General features: G+C 37.9%; 1 protein-coding gene across 1 annotated transcript in view; it reads left to right on the forward strand.

Annotated features, from left to right (window-relative positions):
* The first annotated feature begins 1,019 nt into the window (after positions 1-1,019).
* PTPN13 (protein tyrosine phosphatase, non-receptor type 13 (APO-1/CD95 (Fas)-associated phosphatase)) overlaps positions 1,020-18,553 on the forward strand; it is a 98,573-nt gene continuing 81,039 nt past the window's right edge. The window contains exons 1-4 of the mRNA XM_009326069.1: positions 1,020-1,134; positions 5,550-5,558; positions 10,678-10,847; positions 17,258-17,323. Of these exons, the coding sequence (XP_009324344.1) occupies positions 1,020-1,134; positions 5,550-5,558; positions 10,678-10,847; positions 17,258-17,323 (360 nt within the window). The remainder of the gene's footprint in view (positions 1,135-5,549; positions 5,559-10,677; positions 10,848-17,257; positions 17,324-18,553) is intronic.

An 18,553-nucleotide genomic window follows, 5' to 3' on the forward strand; every position in this document is an offset into this window, starting at 1 on the left:
TGATGATATACCTTAGGCTCTTACTGCAGCTCACTGCCTCAAGATTTTATTCTTTGGGCTTTGGAGAGAAGCAGAGAGAGAAGCGACTGCAGCTGCATCTCAATCAGAAATGTAAATTGACGTGAGTGCTCAATCTGAGAACACTTAGTGTCCATAGAAAGCTGAAGTAATTAATCAGACACATGACTTACTTGCTCCTGAGCTTACCAAAATGATGAAGCTTTGACTTTGCCAGAATATTTAGGGATGTGTTCTTCAGTTTTCAAAATGGTTTTGGTTTTGGACAACTGAATGTCATATTGTGGTATGGTGAAAATGGTTTAACTCTTTTGAAAAAAATACTAAGGCCTGACCTCTTTTAGCTGGAGATGAAAGTCTTTGTTTTCTGGGGGTGTAATACATAGAGCACCGCTAATGGTTTTGCTTTGTTTTCTTAAACGTATGAAGAAGCTGAACAAAGGAGGTAACTATCAGTTCCACAGCTAGCTATCAGTTTCACATCTAGCTTGCTTGCTTGCATGTTTGCAGGCAGTGCTTCTTATTATTTGGTCATGAGATAATATAGACAGCCCTGTGAAAATATATTGGAAGAGCAGCTTCCTTTCCTGACAGCAGCTTGACTGACTTAAACCTGTCAAAATAATGTTAATAGCTGATTTACGTTAATAAACCTGTAACTACTAATCATTCTGTCATTATTTTTTTTAAACAGAGCAAACTCTTGCCCATAGCATATGGACTAATGCCAGCTTGTTGAGTTTATTGATTTAGTAGCCTACAATATTAATATGGATCATTGTTGTCTTAACCCAAGTTTTTCTTCTTCATAATAGCAGGTGCTCAAAGTTCTTTATCGTCATGGTGAATGTTTTGTAGTATTTATATTTGATGGGTTCTATTAATGTTAGAGATTTTTTGTGACAGAGTCGAACATGGGTTATTACTACTTGAGTACTACATGCAAGGAGAAAATAACTCTTATGTATTCTTACATCAGTCTGTCTCATTTCACAGGTAACATGCATGTCTCACTGGCAGAGGCTCTGGAGGTTCGAGGGGGGCCATTGCAAGAAGAGGAAATATGGGCTATTTTGAATCAAAGTGCAGAGAGCCTTCAAGAACTATTCAGAAAAGGTAAGCATTTTTAAAGACTCCTATATACAGAACTGGAAACATCTTGGTTATGTTTGTGTGTCATATAAGTAAACTCCCTTGCTTGTCCTAGGCTCTAAACCCAAATAATAACTTGCTCCTAGGTTACCTTTGGGAAAAGTGCCTAGCTGCACCCCAGCCCGAAGGATGTTTTCAACCATCACTTCATGTTCTATCAGGACCTGTGGCACATTCATTTTCGTGTGGTGACAACTTCACTTTGGTAGGAAGCTATCACAGAGTCTTTGCGTTATTTTAGACTCATTGAAATGAGATAGAAACATAGAAAAAATGATAAATGAGCCTGAGATGATTGGAGCATTTTGGTCCTGAAGGGGACATAGAAATGGGTACAGTACAGTGCAGTCATGAATTTAGCCTCAAGTGAGGCAAAGGTGAGCGACTGAGAACTTGACCAGAGGGCTAGGTATCATTCCCCAGAATGCAATTAGCAAGATATATATAGCTACTGAGAGGAATGTGGTGGCTTTTTGTACTTTAAAGGAGCAGAAGTAAGTATCTCTTCTCCCCCATCCCCCCAACTTCGTAGGCTCTAAGTTGAGCATCTGCAATACTGCTAATAATTATATGTTTTAGCACTAGGTCCTTCCTCTTCCTTAAGTTTTCCTTTCTTTTCTTCAAAAATCTGCAAATCCTTAAGGCCCTTCCCCCCCTTTTTTGCTTTTTATAGCAATAAAAGCTTAACTCAAATATTGAACTTTCGTGACATCTTTAACCTGGCCTCAGATAGAGTATATGTTCCCACGATGCATCTTAGTATTTCAGCAAATTTATGGGGATCATCTCCTTATACCTAAGCATGCATATCTAAGCTTATTCAGTTTTATTCAGGAAAAATCAAAAGCTCACACTTTGAAAATAGCCATTGTTTTGCCACATTACTATGCAGGGAGCACATCTTCATTATTGAGGGCAAAATCTATTGTATTTTTTGCATGTGTTTGGCTTACAATTTCATCAAGATTCAACATTTAATTTGTTTTGGGGTTTTGTTTTTTTTTTAAGATTTGGTTTAGACAATCTGTCAAGTCAGACACTAGGTCTGTCTCGTACATTGCACAACCTCTGAAAGTTGTTGGATACTTCACAAAGACTCCAAAGAAGGTTCACAAAGATTCCAAAGAAGGCAGATGTGGGCAGAAACTACCATACGGTGTTTGATTTCTGATCAAGCTTGACTTAGCATTCTAAACATAAAATTTTATCAACTTCTCCAAAATATTTTTTGGTTTGCAAATTATGGGTAGTTTTGATATCCCATACAAATTTCCCTTTTCCACTTTACCAGAGAGCTCACAGCCCATGAGTGGTAATTCCCTATTAGGAATGCTGAGTTTATTGTTGCAATTTGACCGACTGTCCTGTCCCTCTGCTTCTTGTATTGCAAGAAAGGGAAAGCTGGCATCTTCTTTCCTCTTTCTTTCTCTCTTTGTTGTCTCTCAGAGAGAATCAGAAGAATGATTTTTTTTTTTTTTTTTTTTTAAGAGGGCAGGTTGTTGAGACCAAGTGAGATCTTGACTAGAGGGAGATCTTGAATCATTAGAGGTTTACTCTTGTACACTTTACAGGAATCAACACATTGAGCTCCATCTTGAAATCCACCTGAAAGATCACAGTAGCATGAGTATATGGTAGTGAAACCACTTAAGACATTCTCCTAGGTCTAGATTATTTTCAAGAAGGAAGTTTCCACTGAAAATAAGAGCTCACCCTTTCTTGGCCTAAGTTTAGTGCAGAAAAGAGTTGTTGTAATTGTTATGAAGGCTGCATGCAAGCATTGAGAATGAGAACGCAGTCAGCCCTCCTTCAGAGGGACAAGTACTGAAAGATGAGAACACAAAATGGAAATCTGCCCCAGGACTTCTGGTATGTGCTTTTAAGGTAGGGGAATGTTTGCCAGCCAAGACTGGCTAAGGTGGCAGAAGTTTCTGGTCTTACTTCCTATCAGTGAAGACCAAAACACAAATTCAGATAAAATCAGTGCCAGAAGAATCTGTCTCTTCTTGAAGATAAAGCTGTTTTATTGAGTTGTTTTTCTGCTAGTTCAGCAAACTGTTTTCAGTTGCATGCTATTAATTAACCTGGGATATAGCCCTGTGGTAAAATGTACTTCAAGAGACACCCAAATGAAAGAGCTTTACTATGTAGCTAAGGTTGACAAAAGCAATCTAATTCCTCCCAGCAAGATTAGGATAACCAGACAGTCTTTAATGAGGATTTGACTTCACTAAGGAAACAATCTAGAAACCTTTTTTGGTCATCTTGAATATCAGTTTCTGTGCTGGCTTGTAAAGATGTGTTGCAGAGATGCAGGAACAGAGAATGCAGAGGTTCCTGTAGGCTTATCTGACTCAATTTTGTTCTTTATTTGTGGAGGACTTGTAGCAAATGGGGGATCCTAGAGAGATCCTGTTTTCCTTGGTCAAATTTCAGACCTAGCATACAGCATGGAAGAGCTATTCTATGGCAGAGGGTGAGTTTCCAAAATTTTTCAGAACTGACCAATCACTCCTGGGCAGAGGGCAATGAGACAAGCTTTTAGCTTCTGCAAGTTCACAGCATGCCTAGCTCTGACCAGTCTCAGAGATGCTCTTTTCTTCCTTCTTGTATAGCTCTGGAGTCCCTGAACATGTTGTTCTGTAACAAAATCTAAGCTTTGATGAGCGTTTTCTATATTAAGTTTCTTAAAAAAAAAAAAAAAAACAAGGCACATTGTTCAACAGTCTATGGTCCAACTGTTTTGACATGAGGGGGATAAAAAGGCCATGGAAATCATCAACTGTTAAATTGTCATCTGTTGGCAACCTCCCCGCACCAGCCCAGCAACCACACACAAACAAAGGAATTACCAGCCCAAGTAACCATTTATTTATTTATGTAATCCTGGTAGAGTTTTGGTAGTCTGCTTGAAGTTGAGAATGCTTGCTAGTTACTTAAACTAGTTTCAGGAAATTAGTGAAAAATGCCCCAAACAAGCTTCTGTTACAGATTTGATGACTTCTTGATTTATGAAAGTTCTGTATGTCTTTTAGTGAGTCTGTCTTCTCATCCATCAAAGCACTGAATAAAAGAAGCACAGAATGAAAATCCATGTCTTACATGGTTAATCACATATCGCACCATGTCTAATTCAGTGGCTGATACAGAAATGTGTATATTTTTATGCCTATTTGTGTTTACAATTCTAGCAGGTGTTGAACTTTTTAAAAATACTTTACAGATTAATTTCAATCATTATAAGCAATGAAAGATTAGATTGAAATGCCCAGTTGCTGATCACTGATTTAGAAGATCAGCTCTGGTAGCTGTCTTGTCAGCATATTATAAGCTGTTAAATGGAGGAGAAAGACAATCTAGTACTCAGTTGCAGATCTGACATAAGTTGTACTAGTGACGTTGAGATTAATCTGGAGATTTGAAAAGGCCGATACCAGACCTGCCCTTCTCTTACATCTGTTTAATTATCTGCAATAACTATTTTGTTGTTGAGAGGGTGTATCAGCTGTTTCAGACATGCTGTATCTTGTACTCAGTACTCCATGAGGTCAAAGGAACAGGTCTTTGAAGTGAAGTATCTCAAATGTGAGCATATAAGTGTAAGGAGCATGCTGTGCTCTCTGCTGCTGAGAATTATAAACCAGGCATCCCTCTAATTTGGTAGGTTTAACTGGAAAAGATTTATCAAAACTTGAAAGTGGGAAAGACTTCATATGTCACTTAGGCCACTCCTATGCTAAAGCGTGTATTGTAGATTCTGAAAATAGTTGGACCCTATGTTTAAAGACGTGTTTAAAGGAAGGGAGGAGAGGAGGGGAAAAAACAAGTCTGATACTAGAAAGGCAGGTTGAGCAAAGAAAGAGAGACTTTACAAATTGACTGTCTTGCAAATTTGTATATGGGAAATGATTTATGTAAAGAAAAGTGATACCATCTGAAAGTGGATGTGAAGAAGGACAGTTGTGTTTTTGGACACATTTTGGACAATTGTAAATCTTGTCAACAGTCTTACTACTGCATCTGCTTAGCTTGGGTAAGTGTAATGAAAAGAAGGAAGGCAAAGTGTGAAATTTGTTGATGGGAACTAGTGGTGGGTCCCAAGTAGTCATAGACCTAGTTGGGATGGAGGGGGAAATGGATTGTTTTGGTTGACAAGAGGGAGAATGCAAGGGGGGGGGATTCCACATTTTCCAGCCACTCCTTGCTGGCAGGTGTTAAATTATTGTTTTTTACCTTTACCAGTAACTGTTGAGGAATGATTTCCACCCCCTCTGCTTTCGGGTAACATTTGATCTTTTGGTTGCTGAGAAGGAAAGAGATCAGGCTTTTGTGGTTTTTGGTGACTTCCACCACCACACCACCCCCCACTCCCTCCAAAGTGAGGCTCGGTTACTACTTGCGGTCTTTCCAGAACTCTCTGCTGGATGTGGTCAGGGTAACAATAAAGTGTAGTGTGGTGTTATGCTGACCGGCAAGCATCTCGGGAACAACATGGGTGATCTCGGCAACTAATTGTTCACCCTGTTTCTTGCTCCAGTATTCTCAGGAAAGAGTAAATTTCAGTTAGCCTCTCAGTGTTTCTCCCTGTGCTGCTGGTTTCCAAGTGGTTCAGTATCACATCAGAGCTCTCTGCTCAGTCCTATCCCTTTGTGCCCAAGGGAGAGGGAGCAGAAGCGCTGCAATGCTGCTTCCCCTGCACGCCAGGCATGCTGCACCAGCTCAAAGGAATATAGGACTTACAGCGTAAGTGGTCCCTTGTGCTGGCATAATCCTGGCCTGTCTAGAGATGCATTGGTGGTCTGCCTGCCTCCAACCTGGCCTAAGCATAAAAATGTTCAGGTTCCTTTGTGCTAGGAGAAATCTTACTTGTCTCAGTGAGGGCTATAGAGCAAAGGAAGAGAAAGATGAGACGAGTGTTGAAAACCTTGTGTATGTTTTTGGGTTGTTCTGTGCTTTTTTAAGGTATTTCTTGTGTGTCCTGAAAGAGCTGAAATGTACATCACTTCCGACCATTTTTGCTAGTGGCTGTGGCCTAAGAGAGAATTAGGAAAAACCAAAACTGAAGGAGCTTCAATTGTGTATGTAGTTTGGGAATTCAAAATTACCTGCCATCAATATTGTAAAATAGATCCAGTTTAAATTTCTACCTGAACTTCCTATCTGTTATAATGTGGTGGGTTTTTTTCATCTTTGGCTACTTGTATCCTGTCAAGCCATGTAAAGGACTGTTTTAAAAGTCTTTCATTTGTTTGGCAGATGGTGTGTAGCTGAAGATTATTTCAGTTTTTATTGCATTTAAAACCAGTTCACTCTCTCACTTTAAGTAAGACCACACTATTTATCTGTGTCTTGGCACTGCTTGATAAACTGTGCTCTCACAAGTGTTTTGTTACCACGTTGCATAGTTCTGGAGTTAACTCAGAAGGCTGGCAGCTCTAGGACAGTTGAAAGCCTACTGGATATAAAACTGACCAGGACCCATGTCCTGAATGCCAGTGCTTTTAGAAAGAGGGGTTGGAATATCTTTTTGTTTGTTTGTTTGTTTCATTTTCCCGTGTATTTTGGGGAGTATGTTTCCCTTACTGCTCTTGTAAATTCTTCTGAAAGCCTAAACAGAAGATGACATGAATATTATGACTGGAAACTAGTTTCTGTTGTTTTCCTACAGTCCCTGGCTATTTGATGCATTGCATCTTTGTTACATTTTTTTTCCCCATGGTACAAACACATAAAGGGTAAGAGTAGAGTTACTTAAAAATATTTTTCTTAGGTTAAATCTGCATAGTAGGAGCTTTGAGAAAGTTATTTTGGTTTGCGATGCGTGCCTTAAGGAAGGAAATGGAGAATGAGTTATTTTATTCTCATCCTTCGTGATGGTGGATTAGATTCCCAAAGTTGTGATGTAGGCCGAATGATCTGCTATATTAGTTAAGCTGCTAAAAGAGGAAGCTAAGAAAAAGTCAACAAAACGAGGTTGGCAAAATCAGGCCTTTTTCTAAACTTACAATTAATCGCGTTCATTGTACTTTGCTTCATATCATGAAGATTGTTGAGTGTGGACAGAAGTATTTTACGTGGATCAATAAATTCAGCCTCTACATCTGTTACGGGACAAATGCATGCTCCAAAGTTTGTTTAAATTAATATTGGGAAGACTTCAGGCTAAATGTGTTGGGGTTTTTTTTAATTGTTCTTAAAACTAAATTGTGTTTCCATCTCATTAACTCTTGTTTCTGTAGTATGTTTCAGAATATGAAGAGTTCATATGTATTTATAGTCTTTGTCATTCAAAATGTTAAGTTAAGGATAAAGCCTCCACATTACTTAAGGTTCCTGAGTTGGGGCTTTTAAGCAGAAATCTTATAATATTTTAAAATGTTTATTTTTTTATATCAGTGGTGTATACACACAGAACTAGTGAAAAAATCCAGTAGTTACCTGCAGGGTTATTTTTGGAAGTTGGTAGCCAACTAAAATGCTTTGCTATATAATGTAATATTTTCTTATGTACGTATAATAGGAAGAGTCTTTCCATCTTTACATTTCTTTTGTTTAGCGTCTGAACTTACTGCCACAACAGTGAACAGCAGTTGTTCTGATTTCTTTCAGAGGAAGTGGGGTTAGAGGTATCTTGCAAAATGTCATCTCTTGGGGCTGGGAGGAACAGATAATGTTATTTTCATTCTGAATTAAAATTTTATTAAATTCAGTTGATGGAAATAAATTTCCATTACTTTCGCCATACATGGTGTTTAAAGTTCTTGATAGGGGAGTTTTCTTCAGCTCCTCTTATTTTTAAATGTACATATTTGATGGGTTTTTCACAATAGGAGATATTTCTAAACTCTTTGTTTGAAGTTGGTTATGCTAAGAGAAGGTGTCTGTAGAGGTAATGTCGTTTGCTTCATGCCAAATGTCTTGCTACACACTGCAGTGAAACCATGATCTTGGACATGATTGATTATTTTTACTACTGTATCAAGCAGGTATTTTGTCGTGGCCATTAAAGAGAGTGATTCCAGGCTTAAATCTTTTGTAGCTAGGGGTCGATTGGATTGCTGTGGGGAAGAGGGAAAATGTGTACTGCAGTGTAAGGATTGGTAATTAATGTCTGCACGAAATTTTAGAATTTCTTCTCTTGTCCATATTTATACAATGTTGTTCAAGTAGCTCAGCAAATGCAATTCTTTAGTTGTTGGTTTGACTTTTTTTTTTTTTATAACATCTTGATAAATTCATTATTTAGAAGTATTTGAAGTCACACTGGAGGAGGTCTAGCAACAGAAAGATACTTGTATAGCTTGTTAGTTGAGCCGTATGTTTTATTTAGTTTAGCTTATATTGACATTGGTGGGTTCAAGTAACATATATTGCTTTGTCCCTTGTGATTTTACTTAATGAAATAGGATAGGAAAGCCCACTGAGATCTTGTCTTCTGTGTATGAGAGAGAGATCATCATGTATGCTTTTGTACTTGGTATTTTTAGGATGTTTTGGAGCTTTTTTTTTTTTATGTGACGAAGACCTCTGGTTTCCATTGGGAACTCTGTAGTTCTGAGTGAGAGCTTAAATTGGTTTAGCCTACATGATCAGAGATACCATCCATCAATTACTTCTTCTGGATCCAGGGGAGGAAGCTGGAGCAATGAAATACACTCCCCTGAGGCAAGAAGACTGAGCCTCTCTTGTATGTCATAAAAAGCAGAGCAGGGGGAAACCAGTTCTGCACTGTGAATCCTAAGCTTGTCATACTGGCTTTCAGCAAAACACACTGGCATTTTAAAATCCATTAGAAAAACTGTAACAAAATCCTTTGGTTCTCAGGTGATCAAACAACTTGAAATAAATACTTGAAGTAGACTCTGTAGGATCTTTCCATTTCTAGAATGTATGTTTGTCCTCAATGGTCTCTTTTCCTTTTTAAACCAAAATTCTGCAGAGCAATTTAAGGTGTGTTCAGAAAAATGTGTATGTTAGAGTAAAAAATGAATTATTGGGTTCTCTACTGAATGATATCTCTTGCACACATTGGTAGGAGGGGAAACTTTCTGAGCTTCAGGATCTGGACATTGGGAACGTTTTTCTGGATAATTGTACTACCAAGTTATTAATATAGTTTCTCTTTGGTATCGCAGAATGTGGAAAGTCTAAAAGCAATTTCTTAGCTTCTTTTGGAGGAAGGGGAGTTGAAGAAATTAAAGGACTTACTTGGTAGATCCTTTTACATCTGATACCTGCAAGCAGTAATTTAATACATTTCCTAGGAGATTAGAAATATTCTAGATTACAAGATAATTGAACAGGCTAGGAACCAGCAGTGTAGGAACATCCTGAGCTGATAGGAGAGTGGAAAATGTTGTTAGTGGTGGAGCTGAAGGAGGAAATTATTATTCTGCTGCTGTTGCTTACTACATAGAGGGAAAAGAAAGATTTATCCTTCAAATGTGTGTTTCCTCAGATCTTTGATATATCATGTAGCAGAAAACAGACCAGCTGCCTCTTTGCCTATGAAAAAATAACAGTTAACTTTTATTTTTACTTAGATAAAAGCTTCAGTGAAATTGAGCTGATTTACTGTTTGAGGTGTAGAAAAAAATATTTTGACTCAAGGAAATGGTCTGTCTTTTTCCTGCCTTAGTTAAGTTTTACTTTCAAGGTAGATTTTTGGGGTTTAACACCTTCCCCCGTGCATGCGGCCTGTTTCTCCCCCCCCCACCCCCTTTTTTTTTTAGTAGGTCTGTGGCCAGAAGTTTGACAGCAGTATTATCAGACATCAAAAACCTAGCTGGCAAGTTGCGTATTCATGGTGTAGGAAGCTTTCTTTGTCACTTTTGGTTCTCCGATTTCAGTGCTTCTTTTGCTATTTTCAAGTATTATTCACAGGGTTTGAATGGGCGATCTTACTAAGGTTTCAGGTTTATTCTTTGCCCACTTCCACTGCTGCCTAGAATTATTCTTTTCTTTTTCACTTTTGAAATATTTTGTTTTCTTTAGGCTAAAAAGGACTTCTGTGCCGCAAAACTTTTCTGTTTTGTCCAGTTCTATCAGCTACTCTAACAAGGAGTATTTCCTCTCTCTACTAACTTTGTCTTCTCTTTTCAGATCATTACTGCTGCAGGAGTCCTATAGCAGTATAGCAGTTAACTACATTCTTATTGTAGGAATTATGTATGTGATCATTTTATATGTTGACTGTAACATAAATGAAATAACCTGAGGACAGGAGAACTTGTGAGTGTTTTAGTGGCTCTTCCTGAGCTTGCTGGTATGAATAATAGCAAAGAATAGTCAAGAAAGATAAGTATTACTCCTTAGTGTGATTAAAATTGAGGTGGTGGTCATGGTTATGAAGTACCACAGGTGGAAAAGGAAGTATGAATCTATTCCATTAATAATATGTAGGCTGATATTAAACATATCTTTGAGCAAACAAAATAACATCAAGCAAGGGCATCAAACAATGTTGCTTTGATTTCAGGCTTGGTTTTTTTTTCTTTTCAAATACAGCTGAACCTACTGCTCTGGGATTCATCGTTTCTCCATGGTCTCTCCTGTTGCTTCCATCTGGCAGTGTATCATTTACCGATGCAAATGTCTCCCAACAAGACCTGCGAGCGTTCACAGCGCCGGAGGTTCTGCAGAACCATTCTCTATCATCTCTGTCAGACGTTGAAAAGGTACAGTACCTTGTCCTTGGCAGACAGCTGTTGTCTTTTGCTGTTGATCCCTTCACAAAATAGCTTTAAACTGTTCTTTTTGTCTCCCTGTGGTTCTTGATTTGTATGTGTAATTGTTGATTTCTTTTGTGTGAGGGGGAGGGATCCTCCTACTTTGTTTTTGTCCGTAAAAGTGGAATAGCGATTATGGTTGTATGCACTTATGAAGAAGTGTCTGTGTGCAGGTCCCTGTCACGTGTGTGCTACTGACAGCCATACTTGGGCAATGGCTGCACATAATAACTGACCATTGAACTAGTAGTAAGCAACACTTCACCTTCTTTTTCTAAAAGACTTCAGTGACATCAACAATTTTAATTTTTTTAAATTTTTTTGGCAAAATGCATCTGAGAGGTAAGCAAAGGAATTACTCAAGCAGTCCAGGGCTTCAAAAAATGGGATATTCCTACACTCATCTCAGAAGAAAAAGTTTGTTTTAATTAACATGAGTATTCCTCAGTTGTGTGCAAAATTGTTCCTTTCCACCTTCCTTTTTTAACTCTTCCCCAAGGGTAAATGTTCAGGTACGGTTTGTATATGTTATCTCCTCCAGGTCATTGATACACACAGTCAAAATGACTAGCTTCTCAAATGTTTTCTTAACAATAGTTTGTTGCAAATGGTAACGTTTTCCTCAGAAAACCATTCCCTTGGCCTAGTCAAAGACATTTAGAGGTGGGAGTAAGAAGGAAGCTGAGCTCTATTTCTATCTCCTTGGCTTCTCTGGATCGATAATCCTTAGAGAAGGAGGCTAGCCGCAGCCAGTGTTGTAATCTGGGAACAATTATGACATTTGGCAGTCTTCCTCCAGGAAGAACATCAGCGTGCTCTTACTCCAGAGGAAACCGGTATTGGCATCGATTGCTGTTGTGTGCACAAGGACTATTAAAACATGTTTTTCTGTGTTGAGTATTTTGGTTTGCAGCTTTTTTTCTTTTAAACCTTGTATATAGTCAGTTTTATTTAGGACTACATCACCAAAAATCACCGTTTCCTCAGTTACTCGCAAGCCCTTTAGACATCCTTCTTGCCCTGCAGTATAGTAAAAATTAATGGTATAATAAAATATGTATATAACTTTATGACAAAATTATAAGCAATTAGCAACCTAGGTTGAAAGTTTTAATAGAGAAGTAAAAATAACACTGACATCAATGTGAATTCGAGATCGCATTATGTAGGATGCAGCTGACAAGCTCTGTGGTCGTACTGTTGGAATTCTTTATCTTCTTTCAAGAGAGACAACACTGTTGAAGACAATAATGTTACCTCTAGTGCCAACTCTGAAGTTAATATACAAAACAGGCCTTTAAAAACACCAGAAAAAAGTTTTGAAATTACATGTTTGTGACCTTCATCAGAGCTGATTGCATTCTTTGTTCTGTGCCAGTATTCATTCAGTATGTTACTTTTTTCTTTTGGAAATAAATAGAGAACTGTTACTATTAAAAGCCATGCTGTGATGTTTCTTTATCTTAATCTTTTGGAAGGAAATACTCAGAGGGACCACTGTGGCCTGTAAACTCCAGCACAGAGCATATCAATAGGCGATGACCAAATGCTGGCATTCTGCACATATGCAGCGCTGATTAATGCTCTCTGATTACGGCTGTGTGAATTTATTTCACTATACCAGTATAACCTTGCTTGCTGGAAGGTGATGACAAAATTGAGACTCTAGGCTGCAGCAACTGTGTTGCTGTTTTCATTGGGAAACAATTGGATGTGGAAATAGACATGCTTTGGCTTTACATAAGCAAATTACTCATACAGTCATGTATAAACTAAATAAAACCAGCTTGTGGTATTCAGCTTTAGCATTAGGTTGAGGCTTCAGGCTTTGGGCTTGAGATGAATTAACCTGTTTTGTGTTTGAACTCTGTTTGATTTCTGCGTGTGTTTTGCACACACTGAGGGGAAAAATTAACTGTTCTGATAGGCTGAGATGGTACAAAAACATTTGAAGAAAACTTGCTGCTACCATTCTTGTTCTCAGTTTAAAACCTTGTGGATAAATCACATAGCTGTTCACCCAGTGTGGTAGTCGTGTCTGGGTGCAGTGAAGGACAGCCATAATCTGAAGATGGGATCTGTGAGTTACTCATCCTACGTTCGCTCATGTGAGACCCTCCAGTTGAATTCTTAGAAATGTACCATTGTGTAAAAAGAATTGAAGTCTTTTCACGATGGCAATGGTATATACCAGTATATGTAAAATAATCTTTGATAATGCATCAGGAAAAAAAAAAGACTGGAGTATCTGTAATACTGGTCTGTAATCCCCCGATTGGGAACTACACAGTGTAGTATATTTGTGCAAAATGCTTCAAACATATCAGTCCTCTTGGGTTTATTTGCTTACTTGCTTATATGGAAGGAGAAAGCTACCTGAAACATAGCTTTGTACAACAACTTCTGTCCTATCATGGCTTTATTAGCTGAAGTTAGTAGGGCTGATAAATAACTTATATGTGCATCCTTCTTTTTTTGACTGTTTCCCTTTACATTTGTATTAAACTGTGTGTTGGATGGCACACTGGTTATTTGTCTTCGTACGTTGACTTCATGTTTCTTAGATCTTGCTTTGCACATGCTGACTCTGGTAACTTTTAACATATTTAAACTTTTTTTTTTTTTGGTCACAACTTGCTGTCGTTCACTGAATTAATTTACTGGAAATCTTCGGTGTTTTCCTTTTTGGTTGTTGTTCTGAAATCGGACCGTGTCTGAAAGCTGCTGAAGGCAGAAAAACATCTTGTTTCTTAAGGCCTTGTAACAGACAGTGACAGGGTTGCATTTGTCTCGAGTTATGTCTTTACTTGCTAACACAAAATAACAGTATATTCAAGGATAAATATTAGAAAAAAATGATAGTCAATTAATACTCTTTTGATTCCAGGACACCCAGTCAATTTGAACACAAAATAAGTCCAAGGTAACTGCAAGCTTATTGGAAATAGAGTAAGCAAATCACTCAATTTTAATGAAAGATTAATTTGGGAAATGAATTTGATGTTGATTTATATATTGTGGGAAATATTAAAAGTATCATAATTAAAAATAACTAGAATTTCTTAGTAAATGCTTTCATTTTCAAGAGATGGATGTTATGTGCCTCTAAATCAAAGGTTACCTCATCTGGAGAGGGAGAAGGGTCTTTTAAATATGAATGCTTATTAGGTAGTATTGTACAAAAACACGAATTACTGATCATTTGAAATTAGCAAAATTCTTGGGTTTTTACAACGCAATTTTTCAATACATGGTTTTTGCCTAGTTTTCGTTCTGGAATTCTCCCTTATGTAAGGAACTTGACATAATGCTGCACGAACCTCAAGCAGTGATGATCTTGTAAACAGACTGTTGTGCAATTTTATTTTTTTATTTTTTATTTTTTTTCCCCCCCCTCTCCTGACTATTTGGCACAACCTAAGGCTGTCAAACTATAATAAGCAGTTAGACATTTGTAAGGGGAATGGTCAAACACCAGTCAAGCAGAAATCTGACTATCTGATTTTTGAAGTTAAGGTCTATGAAGTAGGAGAGAGTTGCATGATATGTGTGCAGGCATTATGTTAAAATCTGAGTTTAATTGATATGTAGTGGATATATTTTTGCTTTCTATGTAGTAGTGGCATGCAGGTAACTTTGAAATGCTGTACTTGGAAAACCTCCTTGAGTTAATATAAAGCTTGAAATACCATTGATGGAGTTGATGGAGTAGCGCTTCACACACTGTTTCACTTTGCTTTCATTTTGAAAGCTGTTTTCAGATAGATTAGTAGGGTAGCATGTTTTAATTTAGAGGTCTGATTGCATGGTTGTACAATAATATTTTTGTTGAGGATGATGCACTTCTCAGTTTTGGAAATATCTTCTATTATGTTGAAGCTTAGAATCATAGAATGATAGAACATCCTGAGTTGGAAGGGACCCACGAGGATCATCGAGTCCAACTCCAGACTCCACAGAGGACAACCCAAAAATTAAATCATATATCTAAGAACGTTGTCCAAACGCTTCTTGAACACCTACAGACTTAGGACCATGACCACTTCTCTGATCAGAATTAACAATTTTGATAATAGACTTAAGTGCTGTTCTTGCATTTTTAGGGGATGGGAGGGGTTGGGGGGCTTTTTTTTGTTTGTTTTTGTGTAGGTGTGTGTTTTTTTTTTTTCTGAAAAAGTTTTTTTGCATGCATTATTACCCTGAAAGTATATTAATCTTTTTCTATATAGCTGTGGTATATCTGGATATGTAAGGAAGAATTTCTAGTATTTCAGTTGAAAGGGTAATGGGTAATAAACCAGTTACGGAATAATTTTCTCAGTATTTGAAAGATAAGGTTTCTGGTTGAATGGGGCAGTTGTATTAACTGAGAACCCTTGATGCTTGTCTGTGACTTCTGTCCTATTCTATTCTTTGCACGGAACAGAGAGACCTTACTTTGGTGGCCAGTGCTTGCTTTCTGGGAGAGGAGGCTGATGGGTGAGCCCTTCTTAGGTACACAGTGCTGGCTACCTATTTGCGTCTAGCATAAAGCTGTGTTTCATCTGCACCTGTGTACAACACTGCTGCAGCCCTGCCAGAACATGCTGCTGGCAACAAAATTTGCCTCCTTTTTTCCCTTCTGAGCAAGACTGCAAAGAAATTCTCCATGGTTCTGTTCCAGCTTTATCACAAAGAAAAACATCATTTCTCTGTTTTTTCTCTACCTGAATTTCTTTCTTGCACATCTGTGTCTGAATGCACACCAGCTGACCCTGTTCCTTCGTCTTTAGTATCAGTCAGCTGGACTGAACTGTACTAGTGAGTAACCATGTGTCAGCAGTATCTGGTATATCGCTGCCCTATACTGATGGAAACCTTTCTGTCGTGCACTGACTCATATGCTGTGCTAGACAGAGACCATCCCCCAAGATTTAAGTGGCAGAAGTTTAGGATTGGAGTGCTTCTCTGAGTACGTTGAATTCCAATTTTATATTAATAAAGCACGTTGAATTTACAAGAACACTTAGAAGCAACATGTTATTAAAATTGTATTTAGTAATTACTTCCTTACTCTGTCACAAAGCTGCGTATTGCTCTTCCAAAAAAGGAAATTTTTTTCTGTTTTATAATAGAAATCTAAAAATACATCATACTTGTGTTTTGGGGTTAATTCCTGGCACAGTGCAGTAATGGTATAATGTCTTTCAAGCAATCTGGTCTAAAAATAAAAACATTTATGCGTCATCCTTTTTCTGAGTCTTCGAGAATATATTTTGTTGTCTTGAGTTGGCCAAGAGACTCCTCAGTACAGAGATGAATTCTCTTGTATGATGTTAAGCTGGTTCTAGATATATGATTTTTAACAACTCTACGTATTTAGTATGAGCAGAAGAAAATTATTTTTATCGTTTCATAGGTTCTGTTCAGTTCATCCACTACGTTTGTACAATAAATTTACACCTAAGTTTTTAAAATCTGTGTATGAAGTACCTGGGTCTGGACAGATCTTGATGTATATACCTAGGATTTAAGTAAGATGTTTTGCTTTTGGTTAGTGAAGAGGCTGACTTAAGTGAATCGCTTTTAATTTATCACTGTCCCTGTAATTGTTGTTCATTGCCTGCACAATTATTTAATAAACTTGTGGCTATAAGTAGCACAAATGTTACTAATAACTTGGTAGAAAGAGCCATCACTAGTGTATGTTACTTATACAGTCCAGAAAAACTGCTTTTTTTCTGCACTTACCTGTTTTGTTTTCACAGTCGCCCACAGTGGCAGTATGTGTTTGTGCTCTTAATTCTGCAGTATTTAAAGGTTTTATTCCCTGTCCCGATGCGCTTAATATGGTAAAGATATTAGTGTCATTAATGTTGATATTAATTGTTAATTATACATGTAATGATTAGTGTATTTGTATCTTAAAACTAAGGTGACTGCTGTTTGTTCCTTTTTTTCCTTTGATCCCAATCTTAGGGATCTCTTGACAGTAGTAGCCCGCTGTTTGAGTCCTGCTAAGGTCTGCCTTGCCTTCAGACTAAAGTTTTAAGGATCCTTGGACACAACCATGCAGTCTGTACCCCACACCAGGCTGATCGCATGGATTACATGTGCTTCTGGCTTCAATGTGAGATGAAAACTTGAAATTGAACAGAGAAGACAAAGGGGCACTGGTTAGATGCAGTACCTTTCGTAGCAGTAGGATTTGCTTCCCTGACCCTCATGGCAAAGGAGAACAGTTTGAAAGACAACTGAGCTTAAACACCAGGAATATATATAGGCAAAATGCTGTTAAGTTAGTTGCTCTACTTTAAAGTTCTGCTTTGCATTTCCAGTCCTGTTCAATGAGTTGACAAATGTCTTGTGTCTTATGACAGGTCCATATTTATTCTCTCGGTATGGCACTCTTTTGGGGAGCTGACCATGAAGTACCTCAAAGTCAGGTAAGTTTAGATTTGCTTTTGTTTAATATTGCAACTTCAGACTTGATAGTTTGACTGAATCTGCATTTGAGTTAACGTGGCAGGGTGTCATAATGAGACACTGAAGAGTAAGATTTCTTTCCTGTACTTGGAGCTTTTTCCTGTGGAGTGTGTGAGGTGGTGGTGGTGTCTTGCAGAAAGAAGGTGCTGATGCTACATTTCTGTTAGTTTCCATGAAGATATATCTGGGTTAGTCTATCCTGTAGTGTCACAGGCTGAAAGACAACAATTTAAGCTGCTGACAAAGGAGAAAATGATTTGTTTTGGTTTAGGCTTATATAAAAATAAATATTTAAGTAACATTGTTGCTTTACTCATAATAAAGCAACTCGTTCTCTATGCTGCTGTAACTTCTGTGAGTCTGGACTTGGCACATACAGATACTTATGTTACACAATGGCCAAGAAAGGGTATGAATTGTTTGGAATAGGGAGTAGACTCTTGCTATTGACTTGTCAGTCAATGCAGACACAGTTGCAGACTGCTTAGAGCTGGGTGTTATTGCTCAATGGGGTTATTTCACACACCCGGCAGAACTCCTAGACTGTCTTTCCAAAACTGACTGAAGGTGATGTGATTCATCATCTTTCTGGATGCTCCTTCCCCGTCCCCAATTAAGCTTTTAGAAGTCAATATCTAAAAGAGTGAAAATAAGATGAAATGCATCAAAAAAAGCATTTGATGATGGACTTGGAGTTGTGGGATTTGGCAGAGCATTGTGCAGCTCAAGGAGATAAGCTATTTCTGTTTCATATTTGGGTTCAGTCCTCCTAGTTGGTGTTATGTGTAAGGGTAAGGAAGGAAATTTTGAAAGGCTCTTTAGGAACTGAACACTTAAATTGCTAATATTTTCTTTAACAGAGTGGTAATTGGATTCTCAGTTGTACTGATTTGGAAGTAGCTGCCTGAATGCAAACGTCAGAAAATTTGAAGCTATGACTGTTTTAGGGATACTTATTTGTAATGCCTACTGTGCCTGTCCCAAAAGCCCCAGTGTTTTCCTAGGCAGCAATCCCCTTTCTTTGCTCTCCTGTCTTGTAGGAGATGAAAGGAACCATATTCAGCAGTAGTGGGAGATTGACCTAGGTAGGGGTAGGTGTTAAGCAGAAAGTAGGCATGAATTTTAGTCCCCTTTTTCTTTGTTTCTTCATTTGGTATTAGATTGTAGCAACAGTTTCACAGTAATGCAGT

Source organism: Pygoscelis adeliae, unplaced genomic scaffold (genome assembly GCF_000699105.1).
Source record: "Pygoscelis adeliae isolate BGI_AS28 unplaced genomic scaffold, ASM69910v1 Scaffold610, whole genome shotgun sequence".
In the NCBI taxonomy this organism is placed as follows: Eukaryota; Metazoa; Chordata; class Aves; order Sphenisciformes; family Spheniscidae; genus Pygoscelis; species Pygoscelis adeliae.